This window comes from Xyrauchen texanus, chromosome 10 (genome assembly GCF_025860055.1).
Source record: "Xyrauchen texanus isolate HMW12.3.18 chromosome 10, RBS_HiC_50CHRs, whole genome shotgun sequence".
NCBI lineage: Eukaryota > Metazoa > Chordata > Actinopteri > Cypriniformes > Catostomidae > Xyrauchen > Xyrauchen texanus.
This window is the reverse complement of record NC_068285.1, coordinates 15635660-15657934: the sequence shown is the minus strand read 5'-3', so window position 1 is coordinate 15657934 and position 22275 is coordinate 15635660. Positions and strand designations below refer to the sequence as shown.

Below are 22275 nucleotides of genomic sequence, written 5' to 3'. Positions count from 1 at the left end.
CAGCAGAGGGCCGTTGGAAAGGGGCCCGCTGCGTTGGCACATCAACTGCCTGGAGTTGCTGACCGTCCTTCTTTCTCTCAGGAAGTTCCTCCCGTTAGTTCGGGACAAACACGTCCTCGTGAGATCGGACAGCACCACGGTGGTGGCGTGCATAAATCGCCAAGGCGGCGCGCTCCGCCACATGTCACAACTTCGCCCGGCGTCTCCTCCTATGGAGCCAGCAGCGACTCAAGTAAGCTGCGTGCCACTCACATCCCCGGCAAGCTCAGCGTCGTAGCGGACGCGCTATCACGACAACGCCTGCCTGGCGGGGAGTGGAGGCTTCACCCCCAGTCAGTCCAGCTGATTTGGGAACGGTTTGGCAAGGCCCAGGTAGACCTGTTCGCCTCCCAGGAAACCTCCCACTGCCCGCTCTGGTACGCCCTAACAGAGGCTCCCCTCGGGACTGGTGCGCTGGCACACAGCTGGCCCTCGGGGCCCTTTTCAATAGGTCAGAGGTGAATATCGGCGCTCAAGAGAGACCCCTAGTGTCGCTTCTCCGACACAACGTGTCGTTCCCTCCCTCGGGGAATGGAGGTTACATACGTAACCAAACGTTTTATTTACTGCAGTTGTCTGACCCAACATCTGAATTGGTAAATCTTTCATATTCGCCTGTGCATTTCATTATCCATAACTAGTGTTAAAATTTAGTAGTCGGTAACAATACCAGTAAAATTGAACGATTTCGATACCATAAAAAAAAAAAAAAAAATCTAAAATATAGAACTATTTTAATTTGATTCATTGTCAATTTCAGTGTAAAAGAAGGAGCAGCATTCACAAAAGTGCGTGAGCATTTGAAAATAGCCGTCTGTCAGTCAGACATAACGTGAGGACCGAATTAAGTCAGTGCACAGTACTACCGCTAAGGCAGAAACACTAGTATCGATATATATGTTTTTTTAGTATCAACTTGGTGCCGAAGGACAGGTACTTTTGACATCCATAACCTACAGTATGCAACCATTTAGATCACCAATAATTGAAAAAACATGCCCAGGTCACATTTCACCCCAAAATCAAAAGTAAACAAATAAAATAAAGTTTTGCATTAAGAAAATGAAAGACCATTAAAGGTGCACACAGTAATTTTTGTGTTTGTCATCTTGGAGTACAACTAGGGGTGTGGAAGCAGCATCATTCAATCACATCAGTTCTCAGTAACCAATGCCACTGTAGAAATTAACTGTTGCTCCTACTGTATTTAGGATTAGAGATTTGAACAAATCCCTGACTCTAAGTATTAAAATTAGGCATGTAGTTTATCCTGCACCCTTTGCGCTACGAACATGAATGATATCTGAAATTGTGGAGCTTGTTGAAGAGGGGTGGGCTATTACTGTTCTACGTGATCAGATTTATTATTTACACTTGATGGATAATAACATGGGTGAAATTTTTTTTATAAATTGACATTCAAGGAGGAACCCAAGACAAATCTAGGGAACAGAATATCATATAAACTTGGAGTTATGCTCTTTTGGCTTGGGCCTGTAAGCAACCAACCAGTGAAAACTCTCGCAACCATCGAGACCACCCTAGCAACTGCATAGCAATGCACACATGTTTTTTTAAACTGTTTGTTTTGTCAACTGCCCCCAACCATAGACAGCAACCTAGGATCGTGGTGCTGATAAGAAATGTAGTTATGCAGTTTAAAGGGAAAAAATGCAAGCCCACACCAACATTACTTATTTGAAGATGGTTGAGGGGGATCTCACCATCAGGCCTTGATCGGCCAAGTATCTTCAAAGTGTTTCATTTTTTCCCTCCCAAACTGGGATGGGTTCAGAAGACTTTTTGGTTTGAGATATAAGGGGAACTAGTCCCTCATAGCAGTGGCCCAGTGCAGAGGTGAATTATTTAGGAATCTTCTGAAGCAGTCTAGAACAGGTTGAAGAGATTTGTAGCAAGGGTCAGTATAGGAAATCATCACTTATAACCTGAAAATTATTCTCCTACGAAATCACTGTTCTTTTTGGTGTGGAATCCTACAACAGTCCTACATTTTTTGGAGCTGAAACATAACCTTTCAAATGCATCATCTTTAGAATGCTACAGAAAGCTCAGCATAGTTGCCGCCTCTGTAATTTACAAATGTTCTACTATTTCCACACCCCTTAAATGTTAGTTTATTAAATATTTTGGCTAATTTGGGTATGCTTTCAGCTTCCAGTATGATTATAGTAATTTCTGCTTCATTTAACACATTTTACGTTTTTAAATCATTCTATTAGAATTATTAGAATTCTACACATTTGACCACAAATCCAGCGCATTTCCATGGAAACGTGAAACAATTCAGCAGATTTCGTCTGGGCCTATTCTCTCGAAATCACCCAGAACACTCTAGCAACCACTAAAAAAACCAAAACAAACACATAGTACCTAACTTGCAACCACTCAGAACACCTAAACCACCCTGGCAACCGCCCAGAGTACAGTACCATTATGACAAAGTGCTTTTCACAGGCAAGCACCACTCACATTTTTATTTATATACAAATATATTTTAGTTTCTTACCATTATAGCAGATGCATTTGATCAAATGTGATTTACTCTATATGTGACAGTCAAACACATAAACATATATACAGTATACTATTGTCTACTTTTTCCATGTCAAATATTCTTTCGTTATTACTGAAAAGTGTAAGTGCCACAGCCAGCAGGTTTCTAGGTTTTCTTCAACAATCCCATTTAGGCAGAAATACTGCGTGACATATGTGGTGATTGGGTCTTGAGATTCAATTGACGCTTCTACAGAACAGACCGTGAAAGGCTCTTGACATGGTTTTATGAGGACATTTGTTGGATTGTTGAATCAGTGTTCAGTTGCAACACAAGCCCCATCAAGTTGCATTTCATACTTTTCTATTCCATTTCATGTGTAATTTTCCAATAAATATGTAAGTCAATGATAAGGAAGGTTTTTGAAGTTGTGGTTTGACTGATGTGCTGTATAAAGCTAAACTGCAAATTACATTATTATCGTTCTCAATCATAATTCTAATTTTCAGGGTTCAAAAGTGCCTATCTGCAAGCCGTTTGAAAAATAAACAACTATATCTGTTTATTATGCAGCATTTGTCTTCACAGAGTCCATTTATTCACAGCTTTGAGTAAAGGTGTTTATGTATGTGTAATTGTAATTGAGCATTAGTCTGTGCATCCACGTACAGTGCATTAAGATCTTTATGTAATGGTGTTTCCTAGGGCTCTGAATGTGAATCTTTAGACTGTCTGGTTTCGCTCCAGTGAAAAGGTCAATTGGATTCAATTTGGAGTTGGCTGTAGCAATACGGCACTGACGAAGAAGCAGTATGGCATTTTGAGGCAGTACATTTGTCAGGGAGCTTGACAACAGGCAGTTTTAAAGTTGACTGGATAGGATTTTTCCTCATTGAAAAGAACGTGCATACATGCTTGTGGAAATGTGATATTGTGATCATACACATTTTTATGAATATATGCAATGGTTATGACATAAACACCATATTTAAGAGAATGGTGACTCTCATTTGTTCCCTCTTCCTCTCTGTATCCAGGTATCTTCATGAGTACCTGTAATGTGGATGTTCGCTGGTTTCCGTTTGACATCCAGAAGTGCGAGCTTAAATTCGGCTCATGGACGTTTGACGGATGGTTGCTGGATCTCCAGATGAATGAGGCTGATATCTCTGGCTACATGCCCAATGGAGAGTGGGACCTTGTGGGTGAGTGAGTGCAGACAACACCTCCTGTAAGCTTATAATGATTCATCAACCTTATCGGCCACAAGCAGAATATGATATGTGCTTTGTGTTGCTGTAGTAGCTGGCAATGATTAGTTATTACGTTACTCCATGAGAGGTCAGCTTGGCAAAAGCAAATTCTAAATAGCTAATGAATGTACACAGCATATTTTAAAAAGCACTTTTTAACTGCATCAAAGTCCTGAGAATCACTTTTACCTGCTATATCGAGTGCAACAGGAAAGGGAAAGGAGAATATCCAGCCTATCTTGTTAACCTCTTGTCCATTCATATTCATTCATACTCCAGCCGCTGATCCTGTTAGTATTCAAATTACATTTAATTAATTTGAGTGGATATGTGGGAGTGGACTGGAAAAACGTCTTGCACTGCACATTTCTGACCCTTTTTGATTTGCTTCCTTTTGCATAATCCTCCAGTTTGTTCCTGTCTTGTTGTGCACGTTTGCAATATCATGCCAGTCACACTCTTGGACTTTTCTTAAACATTTTTTTATATTGTTAAACCTGCATTTATTGTTTGTTTGAAAATTACAATACTACTGGAACATCCAGCTAAAACTGGTTTCCTCACTGCAAAAAAACATTTTCTTAGTATTTTTGTCTTGCTTTACACTAAAAATATCTAAACATCTTTAAGATATCCTACATTTAGGGGGCCTGGGTAGCTCAGCGAGTACTGACGCTGACTACCACCCCTGGAGTCGCGAGTTCGAATGTGTGCTGAGTGACTCCAGCCAGGTCTCCTAAGCAACCAAATTGGCCCGGTTGCTAGGGAGGGTAGAGTCACATGGGGTAACCTCCCCGTGGTCGCGATTAGGGGTTCTCACTCTCAGTGGGGTGCGTGGAAAGTTGCGTGTGGATCACGGAGAGTAGCATGAGTCTCCACGGTGTCATGCACAATGAGCCACATGATAAGAAGCGTGGATTGACGGTCTCATAAGCGGAGGCAACTGAGACTTGTCCTCCACCAACCGGATTGAGGTCAGTAACCGTGCCACCACGAGGACCTACTAAGTAGTGGGAATAAGGCATTCCAAATTGGGAGAAAATGGAATATATATATATATATATATATATATTTATAGTCATTTTCAGGTCCAAGTTTGATTATGTGGTTGTGGTCTACCAGCACTAACTAGCTCTGGCCTTTGTAAACCAGCTTGAGCTTGTTAACCATGATCCAAGACACAGCTTGAACTCGTTTACTTTACAATAAAGGGCTGATACGATGAAATATTATTTCTTTAATTAAAAAGAAAGTTCTTTAGATGTTGAGGAAAGAGAGAAAAAAACTTTGGAAAATATCTCTAATGATTTTCAGACAAAAGCATGATGCTGGGGAAGAGCTTGCCTCTGGCTTGCAACTGCTGATTAGGATTTTTTATTTATTTTTTGGAAGTAGATCAAAGGTGGAAGAGCAGCACTGGCATCTCTTGAGGACAAGAGCATCTCTTCAATGAGACCACCACTCCACAGAAACAAGTATAGCTGTATAAACATACCTCATTATTTTCTTCTTGTGCTGTTCCTAATCAGGTGTTCCAGGGATGAGAAATGAGCTGTACTATGACTGTTGTAAGGAGCCGTTTCCAGACGTGACATTTGTGGTGACCATCCGCAGACGGACACTCTACTACGCCTTGAATCTACTCATTCCTTGCGTTCTCCTCTCATCCATGACACTGCTTATCTTCGTGCTGCCTGCTGACTCTGGAGAGAAGATCTCACTAGGTATTCCAAAAGAAAAATAGAGATCAGAGAAAGTGAAAAGGAAATTTCTTTCAGGAATGGAATGACAACTTTTTCGAGAGAAGATAAAGTAGAACTGGCGTCAAGATTTTGTAAATTTTTGGAGTTAGGTTATGTTATATGTCAAAAGTGAAGAGAACAGTAGTTTTAAATTCTTGTAACTTGCAAAATCAAGGTTATTTGATTCCCAGGCAGGGTTCCCACAACTTCTGACCAATGATTTTCCATGACCTCCAGTTATTTATGATTACTGGAAAAGGATTTTTATAAATAATTTTATAGAACTTGAAATTGCAAAGAGAGATTTCTAGCCATTATAATGTTTTAGAGCTGAGCAAATGGAAATTTCCATTTTATTTTAAATAAAAATGTTATTCATTAAAAATTTATCATATATTAAAGTTAATAAATAGTTTTGAACATTACAAACCTGCTGGAAAATCCAGCTAAAACTTCTCATGGTAGCTGGTTCTTCATGGTTTCTCACTGGTTGATGTTGGTCATTTCTGGTAATATTTATAGAGATTAAAAGAAAAATCATTAGAGATTTTACTCAATAAAGAGCGACTTCAATCATGTGAGGTCAAAATAATAGTACAAAATGGCAAAATCATAAAAAGCATCCAAATAAGTATGACTTTGTTCATTGGTTCATTTATGTTATCTATGGAAGTAATGTTATTACGATTTTTCCTAAGTTTAACCGCCAACCCAAAGCTTAACGCTAACCATGATTTTAAAAGGAAAATGACAATTGTGTACCATGGATCGAGGTTTTTGAATGAGCGTTCTCACAATTTTTCTTAAGATTAACGCCAAACCTAAACGTTACCATGATAGTAAAAGGAAAGTAATGATTTTGTACTACGAAAAAAAGAAATTATTCTTTCATCACGTTTATTTTCTTAAAGTGTTAGATTGTCGGCTAGCCAAAAATGTATGTCTGTAATACATCAATTTAAAATTCTGTTTGTTGATTAGTTGGTCTCTATGGAAATAAATATCGCACCTTTTTGTCAAGTCCAATGATATTTTATGGTTTTGTCATATTTTACGAAATTATTACAGATTGTCACGAGACTATGATGGGAAGTCACTTTGGATAAAAGCATCTGCCAAATGCATAAATGTCATCTAGACTAGATTTTAAACGAAAAACTTCCTGCATCTTTCACTTTCAGTGCTATTTTAGAAGTGAAAATAGAATTTTGCAGCACTACTTTTCAAGGTCTTGACACTAAAACAAAGTGTACGGACTGTGTAATATCAACTAAACTCTTGGTAAATAAAACAAAAGATGATATGAACTCTGTTTTTTGAGAGGAGAAAAAAACCCAGAATGTCTTCGAGCAACTAAAGAGAAAGAAAAAGTCAATTTCCTCAATTCAAGAGTGCATATCACTGCAACTAGGGTGAAGGGAAGTGTTTTGCTGTACACTCATATGGGCAATTAATCTATTGATGTCATTTAAGCAGGGGAGAGTCAATGTGTGTCCAAGAGAGAGAAATAATGCATTGCATTTTCCAGGAACCAGAGCTGAAATATTGAAATGTTATTGACAGACAAAATATTTGGGCCTAGTTATTGAATAGTTGAAGCTAATATACACATTTTTCATAAGACGTTTAAGGAGATGTGTTTAATTTTTGCGCAAAAATAATGACTGTTTTCTCCCCATCTGCCATGTAAACATCATGCATGTAAACATGATATAAGTGGGATAAAATAACTTACAAACCTTTTCTTTAGGTTCCTAACGTAACACCCTAAACCCTGTTACCCTAGTAAATGACGATTTAAACAACTTTACAGCTAAAATAACACACAAGTTTTATCAGAAGATTTAATGCAAGTGCTTTTATAAAATTACAAGCTTTACATTTCTGCCTTTAAACTAGGGGTGGGGAGCCTTTTTCCTATTAAGGGCCATTTCAGTAAATTATTTGCGGGCCATACAATTGCTTGCTATTTCTGATTGTGGGTTGAAATTAACGTAAGCATTCCATTACGTGCTTACGCACCAAGAAAGACAGTTAAAAAGGTCTTTCTATCATACATGTTTTTACGCTGTTATTTATCACATTTGTTTTTGCAGTAAATAGAATCAAGGCAATGTTTTTGCTGTTCAAATGATTTCACAAATGGCCTCAGACCAGGTAAAATGGTCTTATACGGTCCTGAGGCCGGACATTCCCCACTTCTGCTTTAAACCCCCCTTCACTACCATTGTAAGTGCCTCACAGTAACCTACATTTTTACTTTTATTATAATTTTTTTGCATTTTTGTTTTTGTGGTAATCAACATTATGCAACAAATGCAGTTGATTGAGCTTATGTGGAGTTAAGTTTTTCACACATTTAGAAAACACTCTCAATTACTGCATACTTTGGAAACAATGAAATAAGGATAGTGAAAACTATAAAAAAAAACAAACAAACAAAAAAAAATTATTAGTGTGGATGTGGCCTAAGAAAAGAGTTTTTCTGGTAACATTTATTTACAGCCAAGAGTGTTTTTTTAAGAATGTATCCAAATGATGAATTCAGTCAAGATCATTTGGTGCTCTATTTGTGACCATTTTAGTGTCTATTATGCAAAGAGAGCACTTATAAATCTAAGCAAAAGATATGAAAGAGGAAGTGAGAGGAAGCAGATTTTAAACAGCAGATGGAGATGGATGGATTGTGTGTGTGTGTGTGTGTGGGGGGGGGTGTAGATGGATAGCAGCAGGAGAGGGAGGGAGATGACTTGAACTGAACCAAAGAGCAATTGAGGAAGAGAAATGGCCTGATGTAATTCACTTTATGTATCGCTTCATCAAGCCCAGCACTGCTGTCCAATTAGATCCAATCAAATTCTGTCAAGATGAGTTACGTCCAATCAGAAGCTGTGTTTGTGTATCTTATGCTGGCTGTACATAGACAATGCCAATGCCTTATGTAAATAGCAATGCTATATTATACTGTGCATTTATTTTAGTGATTAACCGACATGGGCAATATACACTCTATACATTACAATAATATAATAACAAAATAGAATGGCTATTTTCTTTTCTTTATTCATTTTGTTCACTTTAAATATTCAGAAAATGTGCATTATCCATTTGCAAAGACATTAGAAGATTTTTTTAACTAATCAATTTGTTAATTGGAAGTGTGGGCATGTTATTAGTCATTGTGGATTAGCCAAATATCAGGTAATTGATTTGCCAGGCTAATTTATTGGTCTAGTCACTAATTTGTCATAATGTATCCACAGTTGCACGTTTACATCATGCAGTCTCATGCATTTCTTTTGTTTTATACCCATTCACAGGTATTACTGTGCTACTCTCGTTAACAGTCTTCATGTTATTGGTGGCAGAGATCATGCCAGCAACCTCAGACTCCATCCCGCTAATAGGTAAAGCATACTTTGCCATGCTTGTGCCATTTGAAACACATTTGTATGCATGTATACGCTTTTCTGTGTGTATTATACAATATCTTTAAGTAATTATTGTAGCATGATTCAGCCTCACACAGTTCATTTGCAAAGTCCAGACATACATAATGGCACATGGCTTAGTTTGTATTTAAGACTTTGATATTTAATTTTTTATGAGTTATAAAATGTGGGGATTGTGGATGTAGCTTTTGAATGTGCCCTGATCCACAAACAGTGTACGACTGAATAAAGTGTCCACTGTTTTGTATCATGGCCAAAAGCGCTGGTCTTGGCAACCACAATCTCGGCCTCTCATAGTAATTTGCACCATGAATCGTAAAAGCATGTTAACTGGAAATGATGGGCAGGGTAGGACAGATGAAGCAGGAGAAAAATAAAAATTAAACTGACCAGATACACTAGATACAATCCTCCAGGGGAAAAAAGCCTTCCCACATTTTCTTTTGCTATCAGCAGTCTGGTTTATAAGCCCACAGATACCAACAAGATGTAATCTGCAGAAATGCGTTTGTAGGAAGTGTTCATCCAGAGCTCTTTGTCTCTGCTGTCTGTTTCTCTCTCTACTTTATTATGAGGTTTTTGGTTCACTCATCTGTTTTTCCCTCATTCCTTTCTTGCATCACTCTTTTATAATCATTGCGCCTCTGTTACATTTTGCCCTGGTTTGTACCGACGTGGCTGGGTGATAAAAGTAGCGATTCTACTGAGTAATAATTTGAAGGTTTATACATACCATATTCTCTTTCTATTCCTCTCTGTGTGTCTCAGGGCAGTACTTTGCCAGTATAATGATCATTGTTGGAATGTCAGTTATTGCAACGGTGGTTGTGCTGCAGTACCATCATCATGACCCCAACGGAGGGACCATGCCCAAATGGGTACGTCTACACACACACACACACACACACACACACACACACACACATACATACATACATACACATACTCAGAATTAGGTTTTGTTCTGAGTCAAATCCATTTGGTGTTTTTAGGCTGTGCTTGCATTACTATAACAACTAATACACCTGATACTGACTACTCTGTCTGAACAAATGGATCAGATTTCATCATTTGATAAATTATAATATAGACATTCAGCCCTTAAGAATGGATTTGAAAGACAAATCGGATTTGTTTGCAGTGTGAACAAAGCCTTAATGTCCCATGGGGTGCCTAAATGTACAAATGCCTTCATCTGTCCTAAACACATTTTTATCATTTACTCATTTTGTCGGTAGCACTGAAAGCAGTAATTTACAGTTTCAATGAAATAGAGATAAAGCTTACAGAAGGGGATTAAATGAGTAAATGGGATGCAGATGGATATAGATCTGCAATCTGTCCATGCTGATGAATGACCGTATTTCAGCATTCTGTAAGCCAGTTAGCAGCTCAGCTGATGTGCCCCAGTCCTGCTGATCAAATCCCATTCACTCCCAATCCCAAGAACGAGAGGACACTGATATTATTAGTTATATTTTCTCTGGAAACTTTGTCAATTTCACATCACAGCACATCTAGATTTTGACAAATGTTTTTGTTTTTGCAGAAAATTGGAGTTGCAGTTGGCCTGACAATTTTACCAATATTTCCAATGTGTCTGTCCTAATGGTGCTAAGATTTGTCTGGGGAACAAGGGTCCAAGTCAATGAGCCCACCTCCATTCAAGTGTTCTGTGTGGTTGTTAGAAGAGGTAGACCGATATATTGGTTTTACCAATTAACTGGTGCCAATAGTTGCTTTTGGCACTTTCGGTTATTGGCAAAAATGATGTGCCGATAGTTGCCAATTTTTTATTCCTTATCAATAATCCTCATCTGGTGTCCCAGTAGGAAAGCTCTGCAAAAAAATGCTTGAGGGGTGACATGTTGTTCTGGGTACATGCACAAATACGCTGTTGTCAGTGCTCTAAGAGTGGTTCATGTTAGAGGCCCATTGGGTTCGGATCTGTATTTCAAGTAGGAAATCGAGTTCGGCTTTGTAATTTACGGAAAAATATACAGGCCTTCGGAACTTGTTTCACCCATGCACTCTCACTCACAGATATGCGCGAACGAATGAGTTAGGGGCCGTTCACACCGAACATATCTTTGTGTGCATGTGCTCTGTTTTTCCATTGTTTTCCTTTGTAAACACTCACAGGGCGAACATCCTTGACTGCTGCACCGTGTTTCACTATTTCTTCATTGTCTCACACAGGACTGGCACGTTTTTCGACACTGTGTCAAGTTAAATGTACATCAGGTCTCAAAAACACATGTCGAGACACATGCGTTCTGTTTCATTCGTTGTGCTGCATCTTGATGGTTTTTAGTGCATGTGTCACAAAGATTTTGGTTCAGGTTGCAAAGAGGTGACTGTTACAATTTTATAAATGATTCCAGATTGTTCTGCCCAAAGCAAAGTTTCAATGCTTGATAAACAGCAATTTTTTTTTCTTCTTCTGCTCTAGTGTTCTTAGGGGCCGCCGTGCCTTGTATGTGTATTGTCACAATCCTGTGATGAATGTTGCCTACGATGCTTACATAAAACATTGCCTTTTGCAACATGTTGAAAAATACACTGCAGCCTCCAGGTGACAGTGAAGTAAATAAGACTGAAATATATTACTACTGTATATAGTAGAGGTCCTGGGTAAGATTTGTATGCACTTCATTTAGCGGAGAATATCTCAACTGTTATAGACTAATATGACTCCATTGAACAACGTGGGATGTGTGCCAAAATCTCTAACCGGGACGAAAGTCCTGAAAATGACCACAATAGGTGACCCTATAATGACACTACAGGTGAATGGGACTTTTTCTTCCCTTTATAGATATTCTCATACATTTCTACCAGATTAATCTTCATATTAAGAGAAAAACTTTTTGTATTACACTTTGTCTAAAAAATAAAATAAAATATGCAAATGAGGCAATATCTCATTAAATATGCATTCATATAAACCCTTGAAGCTACATATTTTCTGAGGTGATCACAATGTTCACAATGACCATGATTATAAGGTCATAGAAGAGTGTAAGCATTCTGATTTGATATAAAGAAAATGGCTAAAAAACAGTCAACCTATTACATGCAACTACCAACATACAGGAATTCCCAGTTATTTATTAACCTAAACTTTAAAAGCTTACATTTTCTACCTATTCTAAATATTGCTGTCATCACGTCATCAACTCCAACTTTTTTTTGGACAAAAGTTTACTTGGTAGCCATAGTGACCTGAGGTCATAGCAGAGCACATGGCTGTCAAGCAAGATGACTTGAGATCAAGAAAAGTAAGGAAATCTACTCTTTATTCTTTGTGTTGGCGTGTACACTTACAGTACGTGTCATTATCATTTGAGTTGTAATTTTGTGTATTTAAATAATTATAATGAATTTGTATCAGTTTTATATTTAATTTGGTGTGTATTGTATCTAGCTAACTACAGTTTGTTAACTAGCTAGCTGCTAGTGTTTTAAACAGAGTGGTACTGATGTCATTAAGACCGTGATATCCGGTTCTCACTATGCTAGGGCCCGCACTGCCCATTCAATGATACACGAGGTCCTCACATCTATGATCTTGGAAGCATTCCTCTCCAAATACTCTGAGAAAAAAACAGAGCTAGAGGCACTGCAGGTCAACTGGCAGTCCAAAGAGCCCACAGATGAAGAATGGAACACCAAAAAGGAGCTTTCTGACACCATCAATGCAGCCTTTCAAGTCTACCTTAAGGAACGGGCATTGCAGTCCCAGTCCTTTAATTACTGGAACACATATGTTTCTGACCTATTCCCAATATTGAGGGATCTGACCAATTCTCTGCACTCTGGAGACTGGATTCTCTACCTCAGTGCAATGGAGAGGGCAACTTCACTGTTCTTCTTTTTTGGGAGAACAAACTACTGTCGATGGACACCATTATTCCTGCAGGACTGCTATCAATTCAAGGAGAAGTTCCCACTCCTCTACGGCTCATACATAAATGGTGAATTTGTTGTGAACACCACCAAGAAAGGTAGTGGAGTGCCATTTGACCAGGCACTAGAGCAGTGTTACAATCGGCCTGCCAAAGTGAGTGGAGGGATAATTGGGGTCACCAGGAAGAAGGAAGCAGTAGCTCTTTGGGGAATCATCAAGCATAAAAAAGACCAGTATGTTGATCTCCTTGAGATGAGGGACGATGTTGGAGGAGAACTCTCACTTCATCATGACTTCAACCCGAGCACTACAACTAAAATAGTAAAGATGGTGCTAGACATAGAGGAATATCTCCTGAAGGTATGCAGTCCTCTACGAGACCAGGTGATGCTTAAGAATGTTCTCACTGGAGAAATTGTGACCAACATAAATGTAGACAAGTTGTTGTGCTGGATCACAGAGGGCAGTGCTGCTTGTGCTAAATTTATCAATGATCGACTCAGAAATAAGTCGATATCGATACACTCAAAAATTTGTAAAGTCAAGTTTACTTCGCCAAAGACCACCTTGAATTTGGCTTCCAAAGCAGACATCAAAGATGAGACAATCAAAGCTCTCATGTTTATTGACTATGGGTGTCACCGGGGGTTCACAGTTGAGGAGCTACTCCAGCATGAGATCACCAACTCTGCATTCTTCTTGGTTGACAAAGATGGTTACTTGAGGAAGAGTGCCAAATCACAACTTGGGACTGAGCTGCTGAAGTTGTGTCCACAAATAGATAAAAAAGGTCCAGATACCCCCCCGCAAACACACGCAATCATTATCGACTTCATGGCACTGGTGAGAAAGGTCTCCTTAAAGAAACTTGATCCACCCGTCAAGACATTCCATGACTTTGCTATTGCTTTGACATTTATGGTCACCAAAGCTGGAGGCAGCTGTGATGAGATCCATATCGTTTTTGACACTTACACAGAGGACAGCATCAAACATGGAGAGAGGGAGAGAAGAGGAAAATCAAAAAACATGGTTGTCCTTGATGTGATATCACCAAACCAAAATGTTCCAGTGGTATTAGAGAACTTTTGGTCATCTTCCATTAGCAAAACTGCTTTTCAGGCATTCTATGTTGAGTGGCTGACCACCAATTACAAAGGCACCAAACCACAATACCTTGGTATATCACCACAGGCATGGATTGTGTCAGTGCTACTCCATTCCCTCGGCTCAACTGCACACACGAGGAAGCTGATGACAGGATGATGTTCCATGTGCAGGACATTTTAAGTCACCGTACAGGATCTACATCACTGACACTGTCATCAGGTGACACAGATGTCTTTGTGTGCCTATTATACCACATAACAGTCAATTGGAGAAATCTTGGCCTCCAAGAGCTCTGGCTCATCCACAACTCAGGAGTGAAAAGATCAATATTACCACTTCATGATATCTGCATAGCGCTGGGAGACGAGCTCACACAGTGTCTCCCAGCACTACATGCGCTGACTGGGTGCGATACAACCAGCAAAATATCAACCAAACTTGCAGCTCTGAACACTGTCCGCAAACCAGACAACTCTTCTCTGATTCTCAATTTCAACTGTCCACAGCTAACAGAGAGTGCAATACAAATGGCGGAAACATTCTTGGTCAAATGTCTCAAACCATCAACGGACATGGAGACATTTGACGACCTGCGCATTGCTGCGTTCGATAGTAATGCCCTTAAGATGGACTTTGAGAGGACCGCTTGCACCTCAACTAATGCAAGAAAACATATACAAAGAGCCTATTATCAACAGCAGCTTTGGGTCCAAGCACCATTTACAGACGCCACCTCGATCTTAAAAGCAGATGCTTATGGTTTTGTAAGAAAAGGCAGTTTATTTAATTTTAATTTAATTTGACCAATTGTCACACATTATACATACATTTCTGCATATACATGGTGAAATTATTTATTTTTCACATATCCCAGCTAAGCTGGGGTCAGAGTGCAGGGTCAGCCATGATACGGCGCCCCTGGAGCAGATAGGTTCAAGGGCCTTGCTCAAGGGCCCAACAGTGGTGTCTTGGTGGTGTTGGGGCTTGAACCCACGACCTTCTGATCAGTAACCCAGAGCCTTAACCGCTGAGCCACCACTGCCCATATTAGGGCATTTATTAGTCCCTGAGTTTGTAATCTCAAAACCTGAAGGTTTGCCAGATCCCTGCTCGTGTGGCAAGTGTGCACACAAGGATGGGTGTCCCTGTCGGGTAGCTGGTATCCGTTGTTGCAAGTACTGCAAATGCAAGGAAGGCAATAGTTGTAAAAATCCTATCACTGAATGAGCTCTCATCATCATCCCCATACCTGGACTCTGTTGTGAAAGTTTTACCTTGCAAAACAGGGAATAAACCTGTTGTTTTGTATTTTTCACTTTAAGTTAACGTTCCAATGATAATAGCAAGGTTGGATATAAAATGTATGTATATTAATCAAATGCTTGTTTTCTTTCTTTTAAAAAAGTCCAGTGTTTGTATACATTTGTATTTATAATTTTCCATTCAATAGAGCACAACCCCCCACCCCCTCCATTCTTACACTTACACTACATGGTCATTGTAAACATTGTGATCACCTCAGAAAATCTGTAGCTTCAAGTGGTTATATGTATGCATATTTAATGAGATATTGCCTAATTTGCATATTTTATTTTATTTTTAAGACAAAGTGTAATACAAAAAGTATTTCTCTTAATATGAAGATTAAACTGGTAGAAATGTATTAGAATATCTATAAAGATAAAAAAAAAAGTCCCATTCACTTGTAGTATGGTATTAGTGTCACCTATTGTGGTCATTTTCAGGACTTTCGTCCCGGTTAGAGATTTTGGCACACATCCCATGTTGTTCAATGGGGTCATATTAGTCTATAACAGTTGAGATATTCTCCGCTAAATGAAGTGCATACAAATCTTACCCAGGACCTAGACTAATATAACAAATCCTCAAAGTAATAATAGTAATACTGTATCATATTATAATGACAAACTAGACAACAATAAATCATTGTTGGGTTATAATAATAATAAATAACCAATTTCCAAAATGTTAGTGAAGTAGTAGGTTTTGTGCACCCTGTTCATTCAAAAATAAAAAAGATTTTTGTAAAAATATTTGTAGGTAAATATTGCTTTTTATCAGTGTATTGTGGAAAAACATGCATTAATTTTCTTTAACTAGATTTTTATTTCATTAAACATTTTGAATGTACTTGGCTACAGAGGCTGATGAATGAATTTTAAATTATTATTTAAAATAAATGTTATGTCATTTTTAAGCAAAACTTTTCTAAATGGGGCCCCAGGTTGTTGCTTGGGGCATCATAAATCGTAAACCTGCCCCTGGTCAATTACTGTCATGGTGAAGCATATTGATTTAGCTACAGAAAATAATTTGCTGGGCAAGTAACGTAAAGTCAATATATGTATAGCTACTTACCAGAATAATAGCAAATACAGTTTAATGGCACATACTTTTGAAGGTAACTATATCGCCCCCTTGAGTAATGAGGTTTGTTACAGCCACAGTAACGCAATAATGCACATTTATGTATGTTATACCGGACCGTGCGTTGGCCAAGCACTCACATCTGTGTACTCGTACTTGCACAATGTATGTTTCTGTTCTTAGAGTTAAAGTATGAGCAATAGCAATTGTGATGTTAGCCTTTGCAAGCAACACTAACACAACTTATATCCATGGGTCAACCTGCTTATAGGAACATTTACACCCAATACATGTACACCAGAACCAGGAATCAAAGGAACTCAAAATGGAACTCTTTTCCACTGAACAACTTGAAAGTGCAAAGCTTAGCAGTATATATAAAAAAGTATTAAAAGTGATGCAGTTCAATAACAAGTTGAGAGAAGAAATCGCTTATAGATAATAGGTATCCAAAACATAACAAAGGGGATACTGTCTAAAGGTTTGAGCCCTGGAAGTTTGAGCCCAATAAGAAGCAAGCCATGAGCTACCATAGTTTGATTTAAGTAAGACACTTAACCTCATATTGCTCCTGGGGGACTGTCCCTGTATACGTGTACAAAGAGGACACACTTTGTTTATACTGCATGCATACATCAACTTGTCATTGTGATAGACTGAACTTTAATACACCAAAATTAAGTGTAAAGATGGGCCTAGTTCTTCTGTGGTTGATAGCACTGCCAACCCCACTAGTCATAGATTTTTGCCATGCTTTATGTGTTGCCTTGGCCAGGACTTGGCAGTGCAACTGAATAATTCCATCTGGTCACCTCTTTATCTCATTTCTACATTACATTTACATTTATGCATTTGGCAGACACTTTTATCCAAAGCTGAGCCCTTATTATAGGGACAATGCCCGGAGCAACCTTGAGTTAAGTGCCTTGCTCAAGGACACAATGGTGTTGACTGTGGGGTTCGAACCAACAACCTTCTGTTTAACAGTTTAGTGCTTTAGCCCACTATGCCACCACCACTCCATATCTCTCACAGCATCATGGTTCTTTCTGTTACAAATCCTTTCCTAAAACTTTCTGTTCTCTTGATTAAGCAGATGCTAGCTAGTGCTTGGCACATAATATCTCAGATTCTTTTGCTAGCATTTATTTCCTGTGCAGATCTAGTTCCAGATCTAGAGTTAATCTAACCATTTGTTTTGACAGTATGTGTAATGCATAAGCAATATGCAGTTCAAAACAGCTTGAGGCACTATTGTAAAATGCATGCTTCCTTGCTCACCAAGCATAAGTTAACACTTTGTTTAAAGGGATTCCACTTTTACTATTAAAAGCTTATGTTGTTTACTGAGAAAATCTGTATATTTCCCAAACCCTCATTGAAGGTTTACCTTCTCTTATACAGATTTCTCCCTCTCCATCTACCTTCTCTTAGGTTCAGCTAGTCTTGCTCCAGTGGGTGGCCTGGTTTTTGCGCATGAAGCGTCCCGGTGAGGGTGAAGACCCTGAGCGTCCTCCTTGCGCCCCTCACTTACGCCGTTGTTCTTCAGGTTCCCAGAGCGGCAGCCTTCCAAATGCACCCGGTTCTGCTTCTGCAGACCTCCATCACCACCACATGTCTTCTACGCTCCATCCGCTTCATCCCCATAGCCTCCTTCAAGCTGCAGCCGCAGCTGGACACACCCACCATCTCCACAACCAGACCAACAGTGCCAACAACAATGGCAATCTACTCTATATCGGATTTTCCAGTCTGGACGAGGCCTCACCACCGTCCTTGCTGACTGAGTCAGTGCAAAGAAACAGCATGTCAGGTGGTCCACGTCCTGCTGTAGTGTCACCCCCAGTGGTTGGCTCCAGCCCACCACCTCACCTACCCTCACAGTTCGGCAGCCCTCCATCACATCCAACGCCCAATCTGGAGGCCACGGGATGTCCGAGCACGGTGTCTGGTGGTGGAGGCGGCTGCTCTTGTTCGGGAACCAGCGGTGGAGGAGACCCACAGCTTCAGGCAATTTTAGATGAGGTGCGTTACGTTGCCGATAGATTCCGTGGACAGGATGAGAATGAGAGTGTGGCTGAACAATGGAAGTTTGCAGCAGCTGTAATCGATCGACTTTGTCTGGTAGCGTTCAGTGTTTTCAACATCATCTGCACCATCTCCATTCTTATGGCCGCACCTAACTTTGTGGAGGCAGTTTCCAAGGATTTCATCTGATTTGACTTGTTTGGGAAGCATGGGTTTGACCGTAAATGGGATATATCCAACTCCCTAAAACAGTGACTCACCTTTTTTTTTTTTTTTTTAAACTGTGGAATAATGTAGAATCCTGAGGCCTGGAAAGAAAAAGCTCCTGATTGGCTGATGGCCTTGTACTCAGGACATTTAAGGCCCATTTAAACATCTCAGTGAACTCAATGAACTATGATGTTTATGGAACGCTAAAGACCTTCACCATAAGGTGTTTGTAAATGAAGAGGATGTTTGGTTCGTTATTGAAAGATGTTCTAGACTTAAGTTAAGATATGAAATAAATGAAAAACAAAACATTAAAATGTGAAAATTATAATGACCTTTCAGCTGTTTCATAACCTGACATGAACCTCTGGGTAATGGGCAGACATTGTTCTCAACATTTAGTGACTTTAGTGTCAGTCCAACAATTTTCAACTTCTCTAAAATGTCAAAATATATTTTGGTATATTCATCGATGAGTAGGTGGCACTCCCAATGAGGGAGGGGAGGAACATAAAATAAGGAAGAAATGTCATCAATATGGCTGATATTAACCCAAATTAAACACCCTAATCTAAAAAAAAAAAATATTGAAAAGTTTTGTTACAGGGACAGGCACCACATAGAGAAGAGTAGAAGAACTACACCAGTACTGGCTGCAGGGTTTAAGAGGCTAAGATCATGAAGAGACACAGTAGAAGTGAAAGCTGGAATACCCCTGACATGGGCAGAGATAGAGACCGATGCAGAGGTTTGGGCATCACAGGAAGAAGAGGGAAGAGTAAAACAAATGTATTGAAAGACAAAACGAAACAGAAGGAGTGTATTAGAAAAAGAGACAGTCAGCACAAAATGAAAGAAGGATGGGCTGTAGAACTTGATCAGACAACTGGATAAGAAAATTAAGGAATGATAGGGGGATTACACAGGATGGACAGAGACATATGGATGAGGCAGTTGGGGGTAAGTGAGACTCAGCAACATTAATGGCAAGAGGAGGAACAGCTTCACTGTTGGAGAGAAATAGCGCATCATGTCTCACAAAAGCAGTCACAAAACAGACAAAAAGAAAAGTTAAACACATTTCAGATAGGATGTGGGAGAGTGTGTGGAGAAAGAGATATAGAGATAATCCCCCAGAGAAATACTGGAGAAATGACACAAAGACAGTCAGCAAAGACATGGATAGAATTGAATATTTCCCCTCCCTTGCCCACCAACTCTGTAAAATGTCAGGAAAAGTTAGATGATTTTTTAGAAAGGAGAGATGATCTTCAGAATATAAATAGCAACAGTGCAACAAACCAGCTTTGGTTATCTAAACTATTATTTGAAAAGTTAATTAATAAATAACTTTTTCTTTTAAAGCAAGATACTGGGTTATTTACCTAATTACCAGGTTGTTTAATTTAAGGCTGCTAGATGTAGTTTTAATAGCAGTAGCACCAGCATACAGAATTGAAAAAGCATAGGTAACATGCAGAGGTAACATGGTAACTGTGGCTAAAGTTGAGTAATTGACTCAAGAACACTAACTTAATGAAAATTAATTCACACTAGTGAATAAATCCGCAGACATTCTGACTTTAAAAATTGTCCTGTTTGTCCGATTTGTTTCTTGAGGGCGCTGAGATTCACCTGCTTGCATGTGAAGCGACTGAGACATGTAAACGACCTGTCACGGTTCGTTATGTGGCATTGTGTTACTACAATAATAGACCGCGTGTAACACAGTCTCATTTAAATGGTCCACATATCAGAGCTACGGCAGATGCGTCTAAGCTCATGATGTTAAAGTGAACGTCTGTTTCTTTCTCCCTCTCTCTTTTCAACAGTTCCCTATAACATTTAATTGTCTTGACTAATGATTAAAAATGCAAATATCAATAAAACTAATATCAGATACCATTTGCAAATATGGACATATCTCGTTTAAACAGATATAATAAACCAACCTCACACAAATTGAGCAGATCCAGCATCCCGTGGAATGGTCATAAATCTTCCTGTGGAGCATGTATTCTAACAGTCACTCCTCAACAGTTCCCTGTCACTTTTAACTTACTTTTCTAATGATAAAAGGCAAATATCAATAAAACCGCTATTATATACCTTCAGCAAATATGCAGATATTGCATTTAAACAGATATAATTTAGAAATCTCATGTAAATCCAGCGTTTTCTTCCCATTGAGTGCTAATATCTTCCTCTGAAGCGTGTAATCTATCAGCCAGAATCAAAACTTCGGTATCAGTATCAAATGTTCCTGTGATTCACAAATAATGATGATCACTCTGTGACAATCCAAGCAGGTGAACCAGGCCGTTTCATCTGTCAGGAGATTACAGCTCGTGCTGGATCCGCAAGAGCACATAGATGCAACTTCAAAGTTAAGGGGCTTCATGTGTGCTATAAGTAAATGTCATATTCAATGTGTACTGTGTGTACAAATGGTTGGAGTCTGTATTTTTTGAGAAAATGTGATTGGTAACATCATGCCATCCATGGTTACTGGACTACTGTGTGTACTGTTATTTCCTTATTCCTAATATATTAACAATTTATTCATGTGTCATCAGAAGAAACTGCTATCTACCTTTTAAAATACAATATAATTTTTTAGAAGTTTTGTGTGAAACTGAGTAAATATAATGCTAAAGAGTTTATATATTTTTCTTTTGAGCAATTTTGTGTTAATGTTATTTGCTATATTAAATTGTGTGATATATTGTCATTTTATTGTCCTATCAGACACTCTGCACTCTGGATATTGGCATCAGGCATTAAAAAAAACACATACCAGTCGATCACTAATTCACACCCAAGGATGTAATGTGACAATGTGAAGTGGACTGGCTATTACACCTTGGGTGTGATTTAATTTTTAAATAATTAAACAGTCTGTCAACAGTTATTCCTTACTGTTGACATGGAGCAAGTTCCACTCACAACAACTACATTAGTAATGCATGTCCACCTAGAAAAGCAGTTCCACCTCAAGAGAACTGACTGGGAAGACTTAACTTAGCCTAAATAACAAACATTTTTACAGAAGAATGCTCCGACCTGATCTCCTAGAATCACGTTACTGTTCCAAAATTTTTCCAAATGACTATTTCCATGGCTTGTTTTAGGTATCGTGGCAGTTTCCTGGTGAAATGAACACTAGAGGTGCAACAAACGTGTCATGGAAGCATCGCAAAACAATGTGATTGCTTTATTAATTGCAGTTTTTCATGTTACGTTTGCTTTTTATGACACTATCGGTTAGGTTTCGGTTTATAATTTAGGGTAGGATTTTCAACTTGATAGCCTTAAAAACCTCATCTGTTCGGGAGAAAATCTGTACCTCACTCATCTGTACCTCACTTTTACAGTTTTTCGTCATATCACCAAGGATCTTCTGCGATATACCAAAGTGTTCTAACAAAAATACAAGCTTCACATTACTTCAATGAAACCCTCTGGCTAGCTTGCCTGCTAGGTTTAATTTGTGAGTTCAGTACTTTACAGTAAATGAGAGTTCCTTAGTTTTAACAAACTGGGGGACAAATCTGAATTATTTCTGTGGTAATCGACAGCATGCCACAGATGCTCTCGATAAAGCTCAAATTGTAAATAACCTGGACTG

At 38.9% G+C, this 22275-nt stretch overlaps 1 protein-coding gene across 1 annotated transcript in view; it reads left to right on the top strand.

Moving 5' to 3' along the window:
* Positions 1-18626, top strand: part of LOC127650600 (neuronal acetylcholine receptor subunit alpha-7-like) — a 37806-nt gene extending 19180 nt beyond the window's left edge. Inside the window, exons 6-12 of the mRNA XM_052136111.1 lie at positions 3592-3759; positions 5337-5531; positions 8870-8956; positions 9770-9879; positions 17844-18001; positions 18128-18181; positions 18350-18626. Coding sequence (XP_051992071.1) covers positions 3592-3759; positions 5337-5531; positions 8870-8956; positions 9770-9879; positions 17844-18001; positions 18128-18181; positions 18350-18626 — 1049 coding nt within the window. The remainder of the gene's footprint in view (positions 1-3591; positions 3760-5336; positions 5532-8869; positions 8957-9769; positions 9880-17843; positions 18002-18127; positions 18182-18349) is intronic.
* Positions 18627-22275: the final 3649 nt, after the last annotated feature.